This window comes from Cynoglossus semilaevis, chromosome 13 (genome assembly GCF_000523025.1).
Source record: "Cynoglossus semilaevis isolate Cse_v1.0 chromosome 13, Cse_v1.0, whole genome shotgun sequence".
In the NCBI taxonomy this organism is placed as follows: Eukaryota; Metazoa; Chordata; class Actinopteri; order Pleuronectiformes; family Cynoglossidae; genus Cynoglossus; species Cynoglossus semilaevis.
In genome coordinates, this window is record NC_024319.1 from 18695681 (window position 1) to 18715978 (window position 20298).

General features: G+C 38.1%; 1 protein-coding gene across 1 annotated transcript in view; it reads left to right on the plus strand.

Moving 5' to 3' along the window:
* Window positions 1-10602: 10602 nt before the first annotated feature.
* cep162 (centrosomal protein 162) overlaps window positions 10603-20298 on the plus strand; it is a 21561-nt gene continuing 11865 nt past the window's right edge. Inside the window, exons 1-26 of the mRNA XM_025061551.1 lie at window positions 10603-10721; window positions 11171-11253; window positions 11682-11817; window positions 12038-12091; window positions 12355-12498; window positions 12779-12968; window positions 13075-13148; window positions 13237-13328; window positions 13678-13708; window positions 13959-14032; window positions 14063-14351; window positions 14773-14985; window positions 15224-15305; window positions 15540-15801; window positions 15896-16110; window positions 16357-16468; window positions 16806-16940; window positions 17132-17263; window positions 17465-17577; window positions 18061-18160; window positions 18240-18366; window positions 18523-18686; window positions 18987-19091; window positions 19176-19403; window positions 19538-19741; window positions 19952-20261. Coding sequence (XP_024917319.1) covers window positions 10703-10721; window positions 11171-11253; window positions 11682-11817; window positions 12038-12091; window positions 12355-12498; window positions 12779-12968; window positions 13075-13148; window positions 13237-13328; window positions 13678-13708; window positions 13959-14032; window positions 14063-14351; window positions 14773-14985; window positions 15224-15305; window positions 15540-15801; window positions 15896-16110; window positions 16357-16468; window positions 16806-16940; window positions 17132-17263; window positions 17465-17577; window positions 18061-18160; window positions 18240-18366; window positions 18523-18686; window positions 18987-19091; window positions 19176-19403; window positions 19538-19741; window positions 19952-20261 — 3688 coding nt within the window. The 5' untranslated portion in view covers window positions 10603-10702. The remainder of the gene's footprint in view (window positions 10722-11170; window positions 11254-11681; window positions 11818-12037; window positions 12092-12354; window positions 12499-12778; window positions 12969-13074; window positions 13149-13236; window positions 13329-13677; window positions 13709-13958; window positions 14033-14062; window positions 14352-14772; window positions 14986-15223; window positions 15306-15539; window positions 15802-15895; window positions 16111-16356; window positions 16469-16805; window positions 16941-17131; window positions 17264-17464; window positions 17578-18060; window positions 18161-18239; window positions 18367-18522; window positions 18687-18986; window positions 19092-19175; window positions 19404-19537; window positions 19742-19951; window positions 20262-20298) is intronic.

The following is a 20298-nucleotide window of genomic DNA, read 5'->3' on the forward strand; positions in this document are numbered from 1 at the left end:
TAAATTACATTTGTCATTACTGGTTTATTGTAAAGTTCAGTTTGTGTGCACACATTGGTCAGAAAACATAACAAGTACAAATTAGTCAAACAGCGCTAAGGTAGATACTTTTATATTAAAATGTGTCATAGTAATAACTAATATCTGGTTCCAGGCCCCTTAAACAGTCATCAGTTTGAATAATTTTTCTGAGGCAAGCGTGTGTGTGTGTAAACAGCTCATGTTATCTGAGGTAGTTCATGTGTGCAATCGTGTACCTGTGTCTCTAACATACAGTAGCAATTCTGAAAATAAAAAATAATGAAAATACTCATTAATATTTTCTTCAAAATAGTTGTTGACTAATTATGCTGCTTATTGACCATATATTAGTTAACTAAAAGTCTAACAACAAACACTGAATGATTGCTGTCTTGAACATATGCTTCTGACAAGACAATCACAACTTAAAATATTGAAATTCACCGGAAATAATTAAACTTGATAATTTGTTCCTTTTATATTCTGTGTCCAATCTGCTTGAATGTCTGTGTTCCTTAAACTTCATCACAACTTCTTAGACATTTTTGTTCTTGTCTCACTGTAAGTTTAAAACCACACATTAGCATAACTTAAATCCTCCTCTGTCTAAAGCAATGTTTTTTCTATTTTTCTTTGAACATAATTCCTCACGTCTGATGCAGCGCTCAAGACAAAATGAGAAATGGTTTTTGAATTGAAACAGTTTTTTTTTCATTATAGCCTCATACACTCAAAACAGATGGAAAGGTTACAGAAGTAAATGTCACTTATTGTTTCCACTGTTTCCTTCCAGCACTCTTCATTACGGCTTTATTTGAAGCAGAGATGCAATTGTTTGGATTAGAGTTGTGGATTTTGCCAGCCTATGGACAAGCAGCTCTGAGGGGACTTGACCAGCCGCTCACTATAAATGGGATGTGGCACAGCAATCTGTGGTAAGAGGCACAGGTCATAATAAATGCCCTCATACATAAATTACATAGTTAATGCACAGCTAATCATCCCGGCAGGCGGAGGGCATCGCCCATTGGTGACGGGCATTGGTATTGTGTAAAGTGGAATTGGCAGACCATATGAATTACATGCACATTCAAAGGCAATTGTGCGAACTTCACCTACAGTAAATTGCTTTTATTCTCCATATTATTGTCCAGATTGTGCTCTAACTTTGGGATGCTCGGGATAACATCAGCTACAGCACTTATCCTCCAATAGCTGCAGCTGAGGGTGAGCAAGAAGCAGTGTGCATCTGGAAAAGGTCATATTCCATATATAGATATATAAAAACACCAGGTACCGATACCTTGGACAAGAGTTCCAAATATTCATCACATCATCAAAGACTCATTTCACTTTCTTGGCATATGCTCAAATTGGATATAAATTCAGGCCACATCCTCCAAACAGCCCAGCAGAGACTGTTTTTTTCCCAGACAGCTCGTGAAAGCCAAAGTGACACAAGAGCTCCTCCCACAGATATAAATAGCTATTACTGAAAACATCCTCACGCCATCTTTAACCGTCTCCTGTGGCAGCTCTGTACTCTCGTAGAGAAATCGCAGCACATTGTCGATAAAACATTCAAGACCATAGAAGACGCAACAAACAGTACTGGAGTATAAAGGGGACTGCTGAATGATTATGGGATTGATTTTAATACAAGCTCCATCATATGCAGAGCATAGTGGATAAGAAAAGGCAAATGTTACTGTTTCTGTTCAAAATACCAGGAGGGTAGAAGGTTGTCAAAAATGAATTGAATAGTTAGGCTAACTAATTATTCTGTGATTAATTTACTAAATGTTTACCCTGAAAGGTTTTGTACTTTTGTATTCCCTTTCATTCCTGTCGCCACACCCTTTTGTTCCTGCGTTTCGCTCCACAGTCATTGCCCTAACCTTCCCCGCCTCTGTCATGTCAACTCCTCCCCGTCCTCTATAAAATCCTGTCTCTACCTCCTCACCTTGACCAGTCCATCTTGTTTTCTTAAGTGAACCAATTAATTGTTTAAAACCCGTCTGTTTGTGTTTTTTTTTTCTCACCCAGACTATGCTCATTGTTATTGTACTTCAACCTCGTCCAAAAATGTCCAAGGTGGTTGAAGATCTTTGTGAAAATGGGACAGTGTCTTGTTCAGGTCGTACCTGTCGTATTGCCACAGCCTCCATTACTCTGGCATCGTGCTTTTAACAAACTCCTTCTGAACATGTAGTTTAAAATACCAGATTTTCACCACATCATGTATTTTTATATAAAAATTTCAAAATATGATTTCAGGACATGTCTTGAATGAAGTCCCAAAATCCCATTTTGTTCTCTATTCTTGAAGTTTTCTATCTGCTTGGTCTTGTTTTACAATTAACATCCACTCAGTCACACATTAAGTGGATTCAGCATCTTGTTGATTCGGAATTGATTTTGTAATTCGTGGTTAATGAAGGTCTTTGTCGCAGATGGGTTTTTAAATATACAGAGACATTAACCAAGGCATAACCTCGTGCACCATTCCATTGATGGAGGACTGCAGGAGCCAATTCACATACATGGTGCCGTCATATGTGCTTATTTGAAACATTTTGGATTATTGTATGGGGGGGCTGATCTGTGCAAGATTTAACTGAGGTCAATTTTGTGTGGAGAAAATATAGTACCTGATGTGAGTGGCAGTTAATGTCAGAGGTGGCAGAGAGAGGCTGACGCTGCAGTATAGGGATGAGGTATAGAGCGAGCCCTGCAGCAGCTGGCAGCTCTTCAGTAAATGTGTCGGAGTGGCTTAGAAGCGAGGTGTTTACGGACAGTGTGGCTCATCATTACACTTTGTTTTTATCTTTGAGTCCAAAGATAAAAGTCCAAAAACGAGAAGTTATCTGTGTACAAAACCACATTTCTACCGAGAAGTCCAAAAACGAGAAGTTATCTGTGTGTCTTTTTAATCTCAAATTTGTAAAAGCATAAGAAATGTAAAGAAATACACGTAATGTATGTATATATGTAATGTATACAGTATATATATATATATATATATATATATATAACCTAATAACTCAAATGACTATGATTACTTTGTTTATAAGTGCAGACCAAATGTCACTGTGGTTTGTATGGCAGTACTGCACCTCTGTGGTAAAACTTAGTACTTGCCCCATTTTATCTCCTGTTGCTGTTTGCTGTGCATTTTGTGACATTATACCTGAATTGTTCAGTTTGCCTCCAACTGCCTCTTTTTGAGAGATGTGTAAAAGTTCTACTTCATGAAGGCTAACACTAATATTGCTGCCATGAATAAGTAGGATTTCACTTTAGGAAGAACAGAAACCATCATCTGTGGCACTTGCTGGTGGAGGTAAAAGTCCTGTGATAGATCACCATTCCAAACGTATGTGAAAGAATTCTGAGGTCGTTAGTCATTTATCCAAATCCCCATGTCACTGTTATTGTCGACGTGCAGTGAGTCACACATGACGCGGCAATAATGGCAGATGCATTAGATAGCAGAACAAATGAATTGGCTGTCTGATTCATCTACGAGGACGTGAAGTTGCCACTAATTGGTAGCGAACGTCTAGACAATCAGCTGCATTTAATTTGACAGCAGATTTTACTCACGTGTCAGGGTGGAAAGTGAATAAGTGAAAAGACTATTATTGTCCAACACAACCTCAAAAACCTGTAATTCTGAAATCTTAACCATCACATGTTTCTGTTAAATATAAGTAGGTGGTCAAAGTTGAGTATCTCTACACCCAAACCTCAAATATGGCTGAAACATCTCTAATAGTCTTGTCAACATTCCACGGCCTGGATATTTGGAGCTGATGATTACCCCAAGTGATTTTCAAGCTGACCCATAGCTGTGCAACAAACACACCACTTCCTCTTTCATCATAAACGGAGGGTGAAAAAATAGCCTCACCTCTGGTTAAAACACCAAGTAAGCTGCTTTCATCCTACACACTGACCAGACAAATAGCAGCCACCGACAGGGTGAGTCACTCTTTCATCTGCACCAAGAAGCACAAGGCTGTTTCAGAAAAATTGGCTCCTGGCAGTATCAACCAACAGGTGAGTTGTGAGAGGCTGCATGTGTTCTGTATTTACGTTTAAAATATATAAAGTGGGCTTTTCTTTTCATTTGTTTAATACAGGAACTTTCAGTATGGGAGCATGCACAGAGTTGTTTTTTTACTTAATGCTGTTTTTTGCTCTGGTATCATCAGTGAACATACTTAATTCAATAGCAGATCTTAATGCAAGTGGATTTGGTCAACCTAAACCACGTCACGGACTCGAGTTACTTAGTTGGTTCGCTAAAAACTGTGTGGACAATAACATGAAGTCTACCTGCAATCCCCAAGAAAAAGACTATGGATTCCACGAGTTTGACAACAAAAAGCCTAAAAGCTCAAAAGAACCTTTACTCCCAAATATAAAAAAACAGAACAACCACAACTATTACACTCTCGGGAACCTCAATGCCAAATCCCATCCAAAAGCTGAAAACCTGCCATCTGAAATTAGGGGCGACTACGACAAATTTCGGGAAGAAACTCCTAATAAGAAAATACCAGACAATTTTAACGAGGACAGAATAATAATCAATTACAACAAAAAGACCAACGACGTGAAGAATATCTATGTATCTGCACATTATGATGAAAATCAGACGTATGGCATTGCACCTCAACTCATTAATCAACTCAGGGGGGAGAAGAAGAACAACGAGAAGAACAAGAACAAGAAGAAGCCAGAGAATAATACCAGCCAAAATAGAGCAGACAAAAAAAATAGAAAAGGGAAAAAAAAGTTGTAATTGTTTAGGATTTTGAGAGTCTTATTTGTTCAATAAGATGTTTTATTAACGAAATCCTCTCTCTCTCCCTCTCTCTCTCTCTCTCTCTCTCACACACACCTTTGCTTTCTGCCTTCTGTTCTTTTTTACCAAATGCAATAGGAATTAAGTTCAGTTTTTTTATCAGTGCATCTATCACATGTTTTAAGGATGTGAACCTGTATTCCACTCATGTTTTCTGTTTCAAATAATGAAATGTCTAGCCTCCTAATAGACAAAGTATGTAAATAGTGTGATACGGTGTGTTCTTCTTACCAATACACAAAAAGAAGAAGTGAAGTCAGTGTCAGGACATAAGTAAACTTCATTTTATGAGCTTATAGAGAGACACGTGTTCTTTATTATCAGAGTAGTGCGGCGCCTGATGAAATTGCCATACTGCTGTGAAAAACAGTAACACCTCATTAACACCGATGTTCAAAACAATATTTAACCTCTTCTGTTCCTCCTTAACTGACTCACAAAGAAATTAAACTGAAAGCAGCTTTAAGTGAAAAGTGCCTGTGAAGTTTGTTTTTTTCTCTGTCTGTTCATGTTTAACAGAAGCTGTGGTTTCTCTGGGCTCTGAGGCGAGCTGTGTGTGTGTGTGTGTGTGTGTGTGTGTCGGCTAAGTCCTAACTCTTTGACAGAATTGTAAAGTGGCGGAATGAACAGATGTCTCCCAATGATTAATGTTCCTCCTGCCTTGCCTCAGAGGAGCTGCGTGCCCATGCATCTCTAACCCTACACCCACATCCTCCGCAGCTCTCTATAAAGCTTTTTTTAAAACATTTTTTATCCCCTCTCCCTATAGTTTTATACATTCCATTCTACTGCTACACTTCTGATTTTTGAAACCATCATTTCTTGCATATTTTGTCTCATGATCCCCTTCCTGAAGAAATTTGTACTAAATCCTTTTTTCAGTTTGAACACAGAGTCCTGCTTTGAATTACAGTGCTTTTCAGGTAATATCAAAATATCTTTATGCTAAATTAGCGGTGATTTAGGACTAAACACAGATATAAACAGAATTACTTTTGAAACATGGGATGTAGGGATGCCCAAGAAACTTGTGTTAGGTAGTGATAGCCTGACACCTATTGGCTGACTTTTTTTATTATTATTATTTATTCAATGGGATTTATTTTTGCAGAATGTATTAAAGTGCCAACAGGAAAGTATGCTTAGAAGGCTGTCTGTCATAACACAAACATGATGCATGCTGCAATTTGAGTTCTTTAAACAAGTCCAAACCTTCGTCAACATCTCAGAACACAGAAATACATTTTTTACCACATTAAACAAATCTGACCTATGGATTCGCACGACCAATTTTGCAAAAACAACAAACGCTTTGGGTGAGTTCAGAGAAAAACCACAGCCCAACAGCGCCCCCTGCGGTATCTTTGAGGAAAAGAGAAAGGCCCACACAGCGTCTCAGGGGAAATTGCCCATTAAAGTCTAACACTGCATGGTAATGAATACCAGGCTTGTGGTAAAGGGCTCCCATTAAATATTTAGACTATTGCTTAATATTTCATGTGGTAATTTTATATTTAAATTGGATTCAGAGCTAAGTGGGGGTGTACTGTTCTCAAACATCAATCCATACACCTTTCATTTGACTACAGGGATAAATATGACAAGAGCAGCATACATATGTAGGCCCTCTAGAGTGGGACAATTAAAATTCACTGAACCAAGATCGACAGAATAGTTAGTCTTCCACCAGAGGTGCAGTGGTTTCAGGATTGGGTAATGTTAGGTCTTATGTGTCCAAAGTCTGACCCTGGGGCCTATTAGTGCCCTCGAACAACATTTGATGCTGAGCCTTAATGTGTCTTTTCCTTTACAGCCTGCAGGTTGAATACACTGAGCAAATAAATAAGAGTGTGTCTGGATCCATTGGTAGAACATTGAACATACAGTTGGCTGTCAGCCGATTAGGTTACAGCAGTGGTTCTCAAACTTTTTAGGTCATTCCCCACTTTGAACAAGTGGGGTTTTATATGTCCCACCTGCCCTGTCACCCTAACTAAAATTGTGACAAATTACATTTCCTATTTATTGAACTAAAGCCAAGTAACCTCAATCAATCAATCAATCAAAATCAATAACATCAAAACATACAAAGTTAAAAATTATTCAGAAAATAAAAGTGCAGGTGCGCCATCATCACTTGAACCTTGAAAGTTTCCTCCCCTCCTCTTTTGTTGTCCCCCACCTGTCATGGTGTATTTTTTCAACTTTCCTCAACTTTATTTGTCAGATCAAAATTATGCACATCCATGTCAACTGTGAGAAAAGCCATATGTTAGTTGCACTAACAAGTGTATAGCAAAGCTGGGTAGTCAACAGCTTTATTTCAAGATCATTTTAGCCAAAAGTTGAGTATGCACCAAACGGCTAGATATACTGTAGCTCAGGGGTCTGGAGTTTTACATTGAACTTAGTGAATAAATAAAAAAGAAAATCCAAATTTACATAGTTCTCTCTGTTGGATGCTTAGTGGACAAGTAAATAAATTGATGCAACATCAAATGAGTGATCACACGACAAATTTTGATTAGAAATATCCGAATGGATGAAAAACAAATGGTACAATATTGTCTCCCCTCAGGGAATGAAGCTGTCATGTCTCTCTGTTTTCTTTTCCTGCTTTGTGGGGTAATCTTTGTGATCACACTCACCTGTCTGTAATTAGCTTCACTTGTGTCACCTGGTGCTCCCTCACTCTGCCCTTGTTGGATCATAGTGTTAGATCATTGTAGTTGGATCATTGTGATTGTAGTTTGGACCAGGTTGTAAGTTAGTGACTGTTTTCATAAGCGCTGTCTTTGTGAGCGCTGTATCCTTCGTGCCAGCGTTGTGTCGAGCTTTTTGTTGTAGCTGTTCCTAGTTTGTTCCCGAGCAAGTCTGTTGCTGTGCTCAACTCTCTTCATGTTCGCAGCTCTGCTCGACTTTGTGTATGCTTTAGTCCCAGTTTTTGGAATTTAGAACCTTCAAATAAACTACCTGCACCAGTACTGCATGTGAGTCCTGACTGCCTCCTGCTATGTCGATGTCTGCACGTGACAGAAGCTAATCTCTTTCCCATATGGCACTGCCAGACATTGACATAAATTACTCCAAGATGTATCTGTGTTGATGGACTTATAAATAGCATTTTGTTGAATGACGTGCAAAAAAAAAAACGAGAAGATTTGAAATAAAGGAAAAACATTCAGGTACACGGCACAGCTTCATCTGTATAGGAACAGTACAAAGGCGAGTGACAGGTTTCTCAATGCGACAGCAAGAGCCTGCAAAAGCACAAAAGCCAATCTGAGGGTATGTCATCCTCATCAGCGGGCATCAGGTAAGCTGTCATTTCAAACATTCAGCCAAGAGCAAGAGCAGACTTTACAGAGGAGAGCTGTACTTAAGGAGAAAGTGAGAAGATAAATTCTCTGCTTTCAGACAATGTGTGGTTTGGCTCAATGAGAAAGTAATGGAGAGGACTGAAAAGACTTCAGCCTCTCCCATCCAGGGAGATAATGCAGACAGAGCTGATCAATCACTTGAATGAGCTTCAGCTGATGATGTCTAGACTGATTGTTAAATCTCAGGACTTTTTCACCCAATTATTCTCTGATTGTACCATTTCTCTCTTTTTTTTTCTTCTCCCAAAAAAGGGTTAAAACATTGTAACAATGTGTTTGAAAAGAAAAGGCGTACACCAGGAAGAACTAACGTTTGAAAATTCCTTAAAAGCAAATGCCAGGCCCCCCCCCCCCATCTCACCTATAGAGGCCGCTATTACAGTAGTGATGTCCTGATTCGTTTGTTGAGTGCGATTTTTAAACATTATTGTCAAAACTATTTTCCCAATGTCACAGTTTTGTGCCTTTGAACATTGTTTCATATACTGTATACTGCAATATCTACATTGCTGGTATTCTATAGTGTCCAATGCTGTTATCTGTGGAAATGTAAAGTATATCCCTAATAATGAATTGCTTCTTACCTAAGCACAATATTGGGCCTAAGTCCAGTAATTTTAACTTTACACATTTTTACTAATTGTTTCATACTGCATTTCAATCACCAATATGTCAGTCTTTTCATATGCCAATATAAAATGATTCTAGGTTTTATTCATAATTCATAATTTACATCCTTGTTCCATCTGATGAACTTTCAAGTCATCTTTTGCTGTTTTTACTTTACTTAGACCAAAATTGTAAAGTGCAAACATTCAGTCTGAAATCCCCTGGAACTGGAAGTACAATTCCAAAAGTACACTTGAGTCTCAATAAAGGTCACTCCAATCATCTCTGATGCGAGTGCATCCTCATAAGCCACTTTCCCTGTGGGAGAGCATCTACACAGGAATATGAATCTGAACACAGAGATGCTGCCACTGCTGTAGAAGGAGGAAGTCAGCTTTCCAGTTTACACAGTCAGGACTGTGCTACAATGTCAGAATGACAGGAGAGGACGCAGCCTTCATTAAAAGAGAACAGGGAGCATTTACATTACATGTGCACATGCAAAGTGGTTTCCACAGACACATCTCAGTCAGACAGCTTATCATGGAGGTTTATTTACAACCCTGGCTTCCTTTTTAGTAAAATGCAGGTGATGCCAGAATGGCTAATCAGAATTCTTGAGGGATGTTCATTTCTTTGGCTACTTAAAAGAAAAATGTAACATGCTGATGCTCACATCAATGTGGTGTGTATGCAATGTGTGCTGTACAAAATGATAGAATAGCACAGAGATGGGTTAATGTTACATTATGAAACAAAATTAAAAATATTTTTAAAAAGTATCAAAAAAAGTTTTCTATATATATATCCTTGCACACCGAGAGAACTGTCGATCTTTACTGCAGTATAATACACATCCTTGAATATTTTTTAATTATCATCCAACCAATGTTTTGTGATTAGTCCTACATATGATTAATTAAAATATGCTAAGCAGGTCAAAACAGAAAAAAAAAAACCCTGAGGGTTCTAGTTACCCCAAGTGGTCTGGTCTTGAGCATGAAACTGCTGTGCTGAAAATTGGCCACACTCTGGCCTTGAAGTTAGACACACATTAAAAAGAGTGGCAAGAGCATTTATCATTGTTAGCATTCCCTGGTGGTGCAATATCTGCTTGTTATTCAAGTTCTCATTCTGTTCTGGTTGTTCTGTTTTTCTTTTCTCTTCCCTTTATCTTTATCTCTAACAGAATAAAATATCAAATATGAAGCAACCTCAATATATAATATATATATATATTTATGAATGGTTTACAAGAACAATGGAAGTAATAATCAATGATTTTTTAAAATAAATATCAATTGGATAAGAATGAGGTACTTAAACAAGATAATGGACATATATATAATAAATTATAATTAATTATAATTATATTATTATTATTATAATTATAATATTATATATAAACTATATATAATTTTAGCAAAGTCATTAATAATATACTTTTTTTTACTTTTTTCTTTCGGCTTTTTTTTTGGCTTTGCATTATATTAATAATATAACATATATATTTTTCAGAAATTATTTTAATGTAATTTGTACAACAAACGGGTTGGACGATCAGTAGTTCACAAAGACCTACTTCTTCACAGTAAATAAATCAGCTGTCTCATTCCTGCCTCTGATTAGTTAATGTCCTCGGAGTAACGTGGAGCAGGAAACGAAGCAACATACTTTCCTATTGGTTTACATTGTCTCTTGACGTAACATCTTCTAACCAATCGGATTAGTGCTGTCGCCCGCGAAGTGTCGCGGGAATCGCCGAGCTCAGAAACCAAAACAAGGAAAGACATGGTTCAACAAGTGCTAGCTCGTGTTAATGTTTAGTTGGAAGCGTTGTAAGTGAGTTTTAATATATATATATATATACCGGATAATATTATTTTTTTCTTCAAAATAGAACTCTGGGCTTTGTAGTCTGTCAGGTTCTGGACAAATACGAGCTCGTTTAGTCAGCGACACAAAAGGACGTACGCACGGTAACAGTCCCTTTTCAGAAATGCTTAATTTGATAGCTATACCCGTGTATAGTAATATTATGTATATTATAGTTTAACTATTTCAAAATTACGACACAAACAGTTGTGTTTACTATTGTTGTGATACACCAGACTTCGAAGTTAAAGCCCTAAAGCTATTACGAAGTTATCAACAGCCGGAGAACCGGTGTCAAAGATGAAAATGTGATGATTATCTGGTTATATGGTTGTCAGTGGTTAGACATTAGCACAAGGACTCATTTGTTTCCCATGTTTTGTTTCATGACAGTTGTTTGTTTTCCTTTCAGCTGATGGACTGGAGTTCATCACTATGTCTCACAGACTAACTAAAGAGGAACTAGATGCACAGTTTGATCAATTCTTAAGGGAGGTATGTCAACATTATGCGTTTTGTTTATATATATATATATATTGATCATTAATAGGTGTCAGAGATGCCTTGAAGCATGCCTTTGGAAATCTGTTGAGTTAAAAAAACTCTTTTCCACAGTGGACATAAACTAGGTGCACTGATTATGAGTTATTGGACTGTATTTAAATGCATTTAGTATTGTAATTATTAATTTACAAAATGAAGGTTTTGAAATTTACATAAATGCATTTGCTGCTGACTCATTATGGGCTCCACTATTTTATGAGAAACCTGGTATTTGGTATTGTCGTAGTATTGAATCAAAAAGTTTTGATACAACTCAATACAATGCAATTTCCAGTAAAAGTGAACTGAATATACATGCTGCTATAGAGACATTCATCCAATTCTTACATGGCACTATTTTAAAACTGGTTTCATGTCAGTCTGTTTCAGATGACTCAGTGGACATGGGCAGCTCTCGTCGTCCATCAAGTGCCAAAAGTGGCCAGAAGTCACCCTCAAAATCAACAGTGTTATGGTGGCAAGATGAAGAGCACAATAGAGAAGGAACTGGAAGAGGTATGAGGAAAGTTAAGCCTATGTGTGATTGTTTAGTATTTGTCAAGAATTGAAATCACAAGGACACTGACATAATCCATCTATTTTTAAAAAACAAGAAGTTGATACAAAGTAGGTTCTTTTTTTTTCCATTATACTTCTATGCAAAACTCACTTTCAACAGGATGATGAAAAATCAATGTGATGGAAACTTCTCTGTGTTTTTCTTTCCCTTCTTCAGAGCAGACAACAAGAAGATTCTTAAAATCCAGAAGGCCACCGTCAGAGACTGATGGTAAAAACACATTAAGTTAAAAACGTGTCTTATAAATGTAGTAAAGTCCAGATGATTACTTTGGATGTGTGCAGGAAAACAAATGAATGAGTAGATTTGTCGCCAAACAAATAAGGCCAGGATTCACATCGTCACCAAGACTCTGAGAAGACTCTCCAGCCTATTGATCTGACATTGTCTTATCATGATAAACCTTCACATAGATTAAATAAGGTAATACGTAATTTGTCCTTGTCACTAAAAATCTGTCTTTGCACTTACAGGTGATGGACAGTTTTTGAAGGACACATTAGGGAGGTCTCACTCTATTCAAGAGGAGGATGACGATCCAGGAGGTTTTATTTTGAAGGAAGAAAACGTGAAAGCATCTGTTCTCAGCCGAGAAGCCACAAAGGGTGAGACAGAGGGTGAGTCCACATTTACCCATTAACAAATGTACTCTCTTGCAGAAAAAAATAGCCAGAGATATAAATATGAAGCTGTTACATATATTATTGTTTACATTTTCACCAATGTATTTTTTCATGACCAAAATAGTTGTGTCCTCTTTTTTAACCAAAAGGTAGATTATATTTAAATTTCAGCTCTGTTTTTGTACTCTCATATTCTCTTCTATTCTTTTTTTTGTTTTGTGTCAGTAAAAAGTTACAACTCTACTATAGCATTGTCACCTGTGTGTGTCCTTAGATGTGTGTTCAGACTCAGAGCAGGTTCCAGCAGTCAACATGATGGCGGTGGGCATGGACACTCTGGAAGAAGAAGAAGAGAAAGCTGACTTTTTTGCCCACCTGGAAGCCGGGGCCTCATCATCGATAGATTATTCCAAACTGAACAGAGAGCTGGGCGAGACTCTTTCTACCGGCGAATCTCTCCTCAGGTATGATGTTGTTCTCAGCAGCCAGATGGTGAACTTTAAAAGTTCCTGTGCCATGTCTCTGTCCCTAAAGCTAAGGGGTTTAAATGCAATGGCTTTTTTTCTCTAGGAAAGCAGAGGAAGCAACTGAGCAGAGTGATGAGGGTTTTAGAAAACCCAGACTCCCAGAGTCTCCCTCTCCAGGTAACGGAAATGGAACCTTGACTGACGTCACTGATCGTCCTTAGTGTTGCTCAGTGTAAATACTAATGTCTTACATGTTGATATTAAGGTTCTCCCACCTACAGTGAAGACTTTGAAGATGAGGAAAAAGAGAAAGAGACACAAAATGAAGAGAAAAATGAGGACGAGAGGGACGAGGAGGTCTGTAGTCATCCTGTATGACAAGCATGAGGGTCAAAGTAAAACCCTGCTTGTCATCTCAAACACAGTATTTATTAAACTGACAGTAAAGCAAATGCTCTGTGTACATACACAAACACAATTTGTTCTTGTTTTTCCCGTTGTTTGTGCTACTCTGAATTTGTTCAATTTGTATTTGTTTTTCCCGTTGTTTGTGCTACTCTTGTGTTTCTGCATATATATATATATATATATATATATTACTTGTTTTTCCATTCAATGTTTCTAAGACATTAAGCACTGCAGTCAATTAATTTGAATAGCATAAGTGTACAGTGATCACAGTTTATTTTAATGTCCTTTTTTTCAGAAGCCTGCACTGTCATCAATTATGGCTAAAGGTGAGTGAAAATGTAGATAATATTTGGATATACTTCAATAATATAAAATAGACCTTTAATCATTACAGTTAAATCATTATGAGCTGCAGTCCACAGTTATGAATCTATTTATATTCTTCAGCATATATTTGGATTTAAAAGTTAATAACAAATACATATAAACAAATATTTCTTAATATTTTGCACCAATTGCAATATGTAAAGCTACTGTCAGTGACATTGTCTAAGAAATGCTCTGTGTTTGTCTCAGTTTCTCTCTTTGATACCTTGGATGACACTGGTGGAGATGATAGAAGGAAGGACACAGGAGAGTCATTGGATAAAGGTTTTACAGTTTGTTTCTTTTTACAATAAAATGTGTATAAGCTTCTCATCTTTTACAAAGCTAAGTTTGTCATGTCTGTCTGTTTCCTTTTCCTGTTGTCTGCTTTGTGGAGTAATCAGTCTGATCACACTCACCTGTTGGTAATTAGCTTCATTTGTGTCACCTGGTGCTCCCTGTGCCTATACCCCTCTCCCTCACTCTGTCCTGGTTGGATCATTGTTCAGTTCGTTCTGTCAGGCTGTTTGTGTTCTGTAGCAGTTCATGAGTTTCCTGTTCTGTTTCCTCGTGTTCCGTGTTACAAAGGGAATTGCATGCCTGGTAGGTCTTTGTGTTTCGTTAATTTGGACTTTGTTAATAAAACGTCCTGCACCTGTACTGCATTTGGGCCCTGCCTGCTTCCTGCCATGTCGTTTCCCCCACGTGACAAAGTTACAGTACAGTCATGTTTTTGTTTGTCAGACTTGGTTTGTACACTCTAAATGATTTGACGTTGCTGCAGAAAGATCTTGAATCCTCTGAATGTTTCCCATCATACACATGTAAATTCATTACAATTGATTTTGCCATGGTGGTACAAAAAATATGGATTTGTTATATTATTTCTTCTTTTGTGAGAATATCAGTATTTAAGATTTACAATTTTACAAAGTTCAGTGGATCTACATTAAGCACTGCAGTGAAGGTTTGGTAACAATTGCTATAATGGATAGTTTTAATACAAATCACTGAATTCTTGCAGGTAACGTGCACGTGAAGAGTGGAGGCTCAGACGCTGAGGCTCTTCATGAGGCCTACAGACAGATCCACGTGGTGGAGACTTCTGATGACTTTGGTCACTACCAACACACTTCATCTGCGGAAGGACGAGGGAAGATGCACGATTCCAGGTCTCCAGCTCCTCCTTATCATCAGGACAGACAGTCGCTGCAGCAGGGTTCAACCAATGAATCAGGTCAGATACTGTCTCTCTGTCACCCTCACCAGGATGACGACACAAAGTTTGTGTCTTCCTGTCCGTTGTTGGTCTAAAGACACTACAATCGTATTGGTATTACAACACAATATAACAAACACGATAACAAAAAACAATTTTAGAAAAAAATTGCAGCCTTACTGCATCCTCCTTATCCCAATTTTACCGATGTAAGAAAATCGACACAGATGGAATATTTTTCCCTGTTTTTCTTCAGATCTACCCACTGCTGAGGAGCTGATGAGGCCCATTCGAATCGATGAAGATCATATAAGAGGCTTCACCCTTCAGCCTGTCAGGTAAAGATGATAATGTGGAAATTGTTCAAAAGTGTCATGTAAGAATGCAACCTGTACAGCAGGGAAGTTTATTAGAATTGTTTTTTTATGCTTGTTTTTTATGGACGAGGATAAACATAATGGTCAAAATTACATATCATTGTATTAACTTATTTTGTCTTGATGTAAAAAATAAATAAATAAATAACTTAATTTGTATTTTTTTCATAACAATAAATAAACAAATATGTCAAGTGCTGGAGAACAAGCAATCCAAGGAAAACCTTTCAGTGATGGAACATACACAAAGCCAATGCTGAAGCTGGCAGGAAAAGAAGGAAATGCTGCAAGGTTAACAAACATTAAGGATCTGACCCACCATCCGTCTGACCCACAAAACCTTCTCAGTAACGAGCCAATGTTTAGCATCAGAGAGGAAGTAGAGAAGCTGATGGAGGATCACAAGAAGGCTTTCTCATTGAAGTCATCTCAGACCCAGAAATCTAAGAAACAGATGGTTAGTTCCTTTCACCAGTGTTAAATAATGTAAATAATGCTGCAAAATAAATATTTGATTTTGTAACACTGTCTGATTAATGCATTTTCTCCAGACCTCCCGCGTTCCTACCAATTCTCGTCCTGCTTTGTCATCAGTGAGGAAACCCAGTGTGATTCCATCAAGAGGGAATGCTGTAGAGAAGAGAACATCCTCCAGATGGTCATACATTAGCAGAGGTGCTGCCACAACTAGACCTTCTTCTGTGCAGCAACCACTGAAACCCAAACCAACAAAGAACCAAGAAAAGGAAAATCACACAGGTCAGAGGTGATGCATAAGAATTGTCATTGAAGCCACTCTGAAAACAGACGCATCACAGCTCAGCTGATCGAACATCACCATTGCTACACAACATGTATCCTATTTAAACCCTCACTCACTCCAGATCATATCCTGAATTTCTATTTCTAAGTTTTCAGTTAACCATGTTAATATAATTTAAAATGTTTGTGTTTAATTGTGTTTTTTTTTTTGTTGTTTTTTTTTTTTTTTTTTTTTTTTTATTTTTCGCAGCAGTGAGCTGGTGTCTTCTGTTCAGTCTTTAGTGACTGTCCTCCAACAGCAGATGGGAGACAGCAGTCCGCAGAACAAAACTGTCCCACATTATTATCCTCCAGAAATTACTGTAAGACGTAACCTTTAATGATAGACTTGAAATAGTATTCTAATTACGTTTTATACATGTTTAGTAGAATAATGTTTTAAAAAGATAATTGTTGTAATAAAATTGAAGATTCATGCAGATCATGTTCAGGAGTTTGTTTCTGCCTGTCACTAAAGAGGTAATGTTTTTGTTGTAATAAATTGAACATTCATGCAGATCATGTTCATGAGTTTGTTTCTGCCTGTCACTAAAGAGAGCGATAGAGACAGCTGTCAGTCTTACTGTTGAGACAGTAAGAGTTGTCTTTGGTGATAGACAAAGATGGTGCATTCAAAAAAAATGTTTTTCTCTCTTGCAGAGGGAGGATGAGAGCTCTCTAGTGACACATCTGAGACTGCAGCTGTCTGAGAAAGAACACGAGCTGCAGTTCATGACAGCAGCAGCAGAGGAGGTCCATTCACTCCGACAACAAATGTACCTCCTGCAGAGCAAGGTGCAAAAGCATTCTAAGCCAGGATATTTTGGCAGCTCAGCTAAAATGTCAACTTGTTAGTACTGTGCCCGTGCCGCAGACATCTTATTGTACTAAACGATGGGAATGTTTTTTGGTTGTTTTTTTTTTTCGTTATTGTTGATTCACATTGAATACTGTGATTTTTTTTTTTTTTTTTTTTTACTCATTAGCTCAGAAGTGCAGAGGAAGTCAGTCAGACGAATAGATGGGCTGAGGCTACAGACTCCACGACAGAGGCGACACTCAAACAGATGGAAAAAGAACTGAAGGAGCAGGAGACACTAATAAAGGGCTACCAACAGGTTCATCCCCCTGTTACACTTCTACTCTCAATGTTTTCACACTTCCTGTTTTTCTCTTCCATATGGACTTTACTTATGGAAGAATATTTGTTCAACATGAAATGACATGACTACTTCCAAGTAACTGTGTATAAAATGAAAGTAGAGTTTCTAAGGAATTTCTTATTTGTGATTAAAATAATAATATTGTGATGTTTACAGGAGAATGAGAAACTCTACTTGGAGGTGAAAGATCAGAAGGCAAAGACCAAAGCCAACCACGAGGCCATGTTTAGGGAAAACCAGCACCTGCTGAGTGAACTGAATTATCTAAAGTAAGTTCAGTATTGTTTTTTACAGTTTAGATCAACGATTTCCAACCTCTGTGCTATGGTACAATAGTCTGCTGTGGAAAATGATCAAAATTAGCTTAATTGGTCTGAAAACTTTAAATTGTGATAGTCACAGGCAGAACAATAAAATACAGTTCCACTAGGTGGCAGCATAGGGTATTCAATTTAATTTAAAAAAGAGACTCAGAGCATTTGAAGAACATCTTCACGTTTGTTTTTCTTTTTGTTGTGAGTAAATCAGCATTGTGTTCAACTCAACAGCCCAGGGTTCACACTGAGTAATTCAATTCACATATATACACACACACTTTTTGGGTCATTTTTGCTTGGGTGGTGTGGGTAAATGTGTGAAATAACTCTAAACAAAAAAAAATATGACTGAAGCAAGATTCACTGTCTGATATTTTTAAAAGACCACAAATAATAGGTATAAATACTGTAATAATTCTGTAACAATGTTTTCAGAGAACATCAGAGTAACATCACTAGACTTGTCGGAAATACACAATTGAAGGATCACGCTCAACGCATGGCAGACCTGCTGGCTCAAATTCAGACTTTACAGGTAAGGATTACAACAGTGAGAAAACTGCAGCTCCTTCCTTTACACTATCCACTAAACCACAGTCTGTGTCTGTGTGTAGAGGAATGAGGCTTTGCTGTCTGAAGAGCTTCACAGACTGAAGCAGGAGAAGCAGGCTCTGGATGTTGACCTGCAGCTGATGAAGAAAGAGAGAGACCTGGCTATAGCTCAGGTCATCTCCTCTACAGGTGAGAGACATGTTAGAGCACTGAAGCAAGACAACCTGATTTACCCAGGATTCTGGGAAATACTTTGGCAAAGATATGTTAACTGGGAGTTTGTTTTTCCTGAAACTGGTGATTAAATGAATAATATAAACAAAAACCACCTTTTAAATGAGTCAGGTGATAGGAGCTACGCGGTGCAAATATTGGAGGACACACACAGTGGGGAAGTGTCTGCTCTGAGGAAAAAGCTGCAGTGGTTTACTGACAACCAGGAGCTTCAGGACAGAGATGCAGCCAGACTGGGAGCAGCGGCTGCAGAGATACAGCAGCTCAAAGAGCAGGTGAGACTCGAGGCTTCCAGATCGAACCGACAATGAAATAATTAGGTTGAGTGAAGAATATGTTACCTGTGGCCTGCAGATTTTTATCTGGCCTACACTGAAAGTGGACTGCCATGTGTGTCATTATTCTCCCATTTAAAGACCAAATAATATGGCCAAGATGTGCCAATTATAGTCTACATATTATATTTCAAAAGTTACTTTTGAAGTGAATTGACATGCAAATTAAAACTTGATTTTGATCTTTTGTCTGTACTAAATATGTGGACTTTTTTTTTTTTTTTTTTTTCCTCTACCTAGGTAGAAAAACTAAAGCTTGAGGTCAGTAAAAATAGCAGCCAGCAGCAGAGGAAAGCAAAGGAAAAAGCTTTGGACTTGAGGAAGATGCACGACCTACAGCGACAGGTTTCTGCCACGAGTGCGCCTTAAAAGTCTCTCTGTTTTTTTTTTTCTCCACATTTCTCAGAGGGTCTTTTTCTGTTTCACCAGGTGAAGGAACTGGAGCATATACTCAGGAGTAGAAATCCTAACTCCCTGCCTGCTCTCATCTATGCTGCAGCCAAGGCTGAAAATGAGGAGGAGGCTGCATCTCAAACCAAAAAGGTCACTGATCTGCTGGAGCACAGGATACAGTGTCTAGAAGCTGAGCTGGAGAGTCATGATGAGGAGGCCAAACGCAATTTAAGAGCAATGGAGCAACGATTCCACAATGTCAAGGTAAAGTAAAAAACAATTTGATTATTTTCTCTTTCAACTTTGAAATGTGAAATAAAGAAAACAAAAAAACAATTTGATTATTTTCTTTTTCAACTTTGAAATGTGAAATAAAGAAATGTAATGTTTTCATCCAGGTTTGCTACGAGCAGCAGATACTGAAGATGGAGCAGAAATTGCTGCAGAAACAGCAGGTTGGAGTTCCAATCCCAGCAGCTGAGGAGAAGGTGCTTGTTAAAAGTCTGGAGGCAGAGCTGCAGCAAATAAGGGAGAGTCACATGGAGAAAGAGAAAATCCTCCAGGAGCAGATAAAGTCTCTGCAGCAACAAATCAAAAGCAGGGTCAGTACAGGATTCGCAACATTTTGAAGTTCTGCTACACTGTTGCCGCTGTGCAGAGATGAATCATCGAAGAGGGAAAATATGTATTATTTTAAGATTTCTTTTGTCAAATATCTGAGACCACCATTCCCATATTACAACTTTGTGATAGCAATACTCTTCAGGGATTCTACTGAGCATTTTAAACTTCTAAAATTGCTGATTTTGCAGGCTCAGAGTCCAAGTAGACATCAGCGCCAAGCCGAGGTAGCCTTCGGAGTTAGGATAGAACGCATGAGCCAGGAGCTCTCCACCAAAACACGGACCATCCAGGAGCTGAGCCGAACTGTGGAGAGATTGCAGAGGGAGAGAAGGTACATGCTGTCTGCCCCCCACCCTCGAAAAGAGGTCAAGTGTACAGAGAACAAACAACAACATGCTACACCCAGCAAGACAACAACTGTCTCCAGCACACAAACGTGTAGAGAAACATTTCCAGCTGCTCATGATGAAAGGATCTACCAGCCCACAGTCTATGCAGGTAAACATGTACTTCTTTTTTTTTATATATATATATA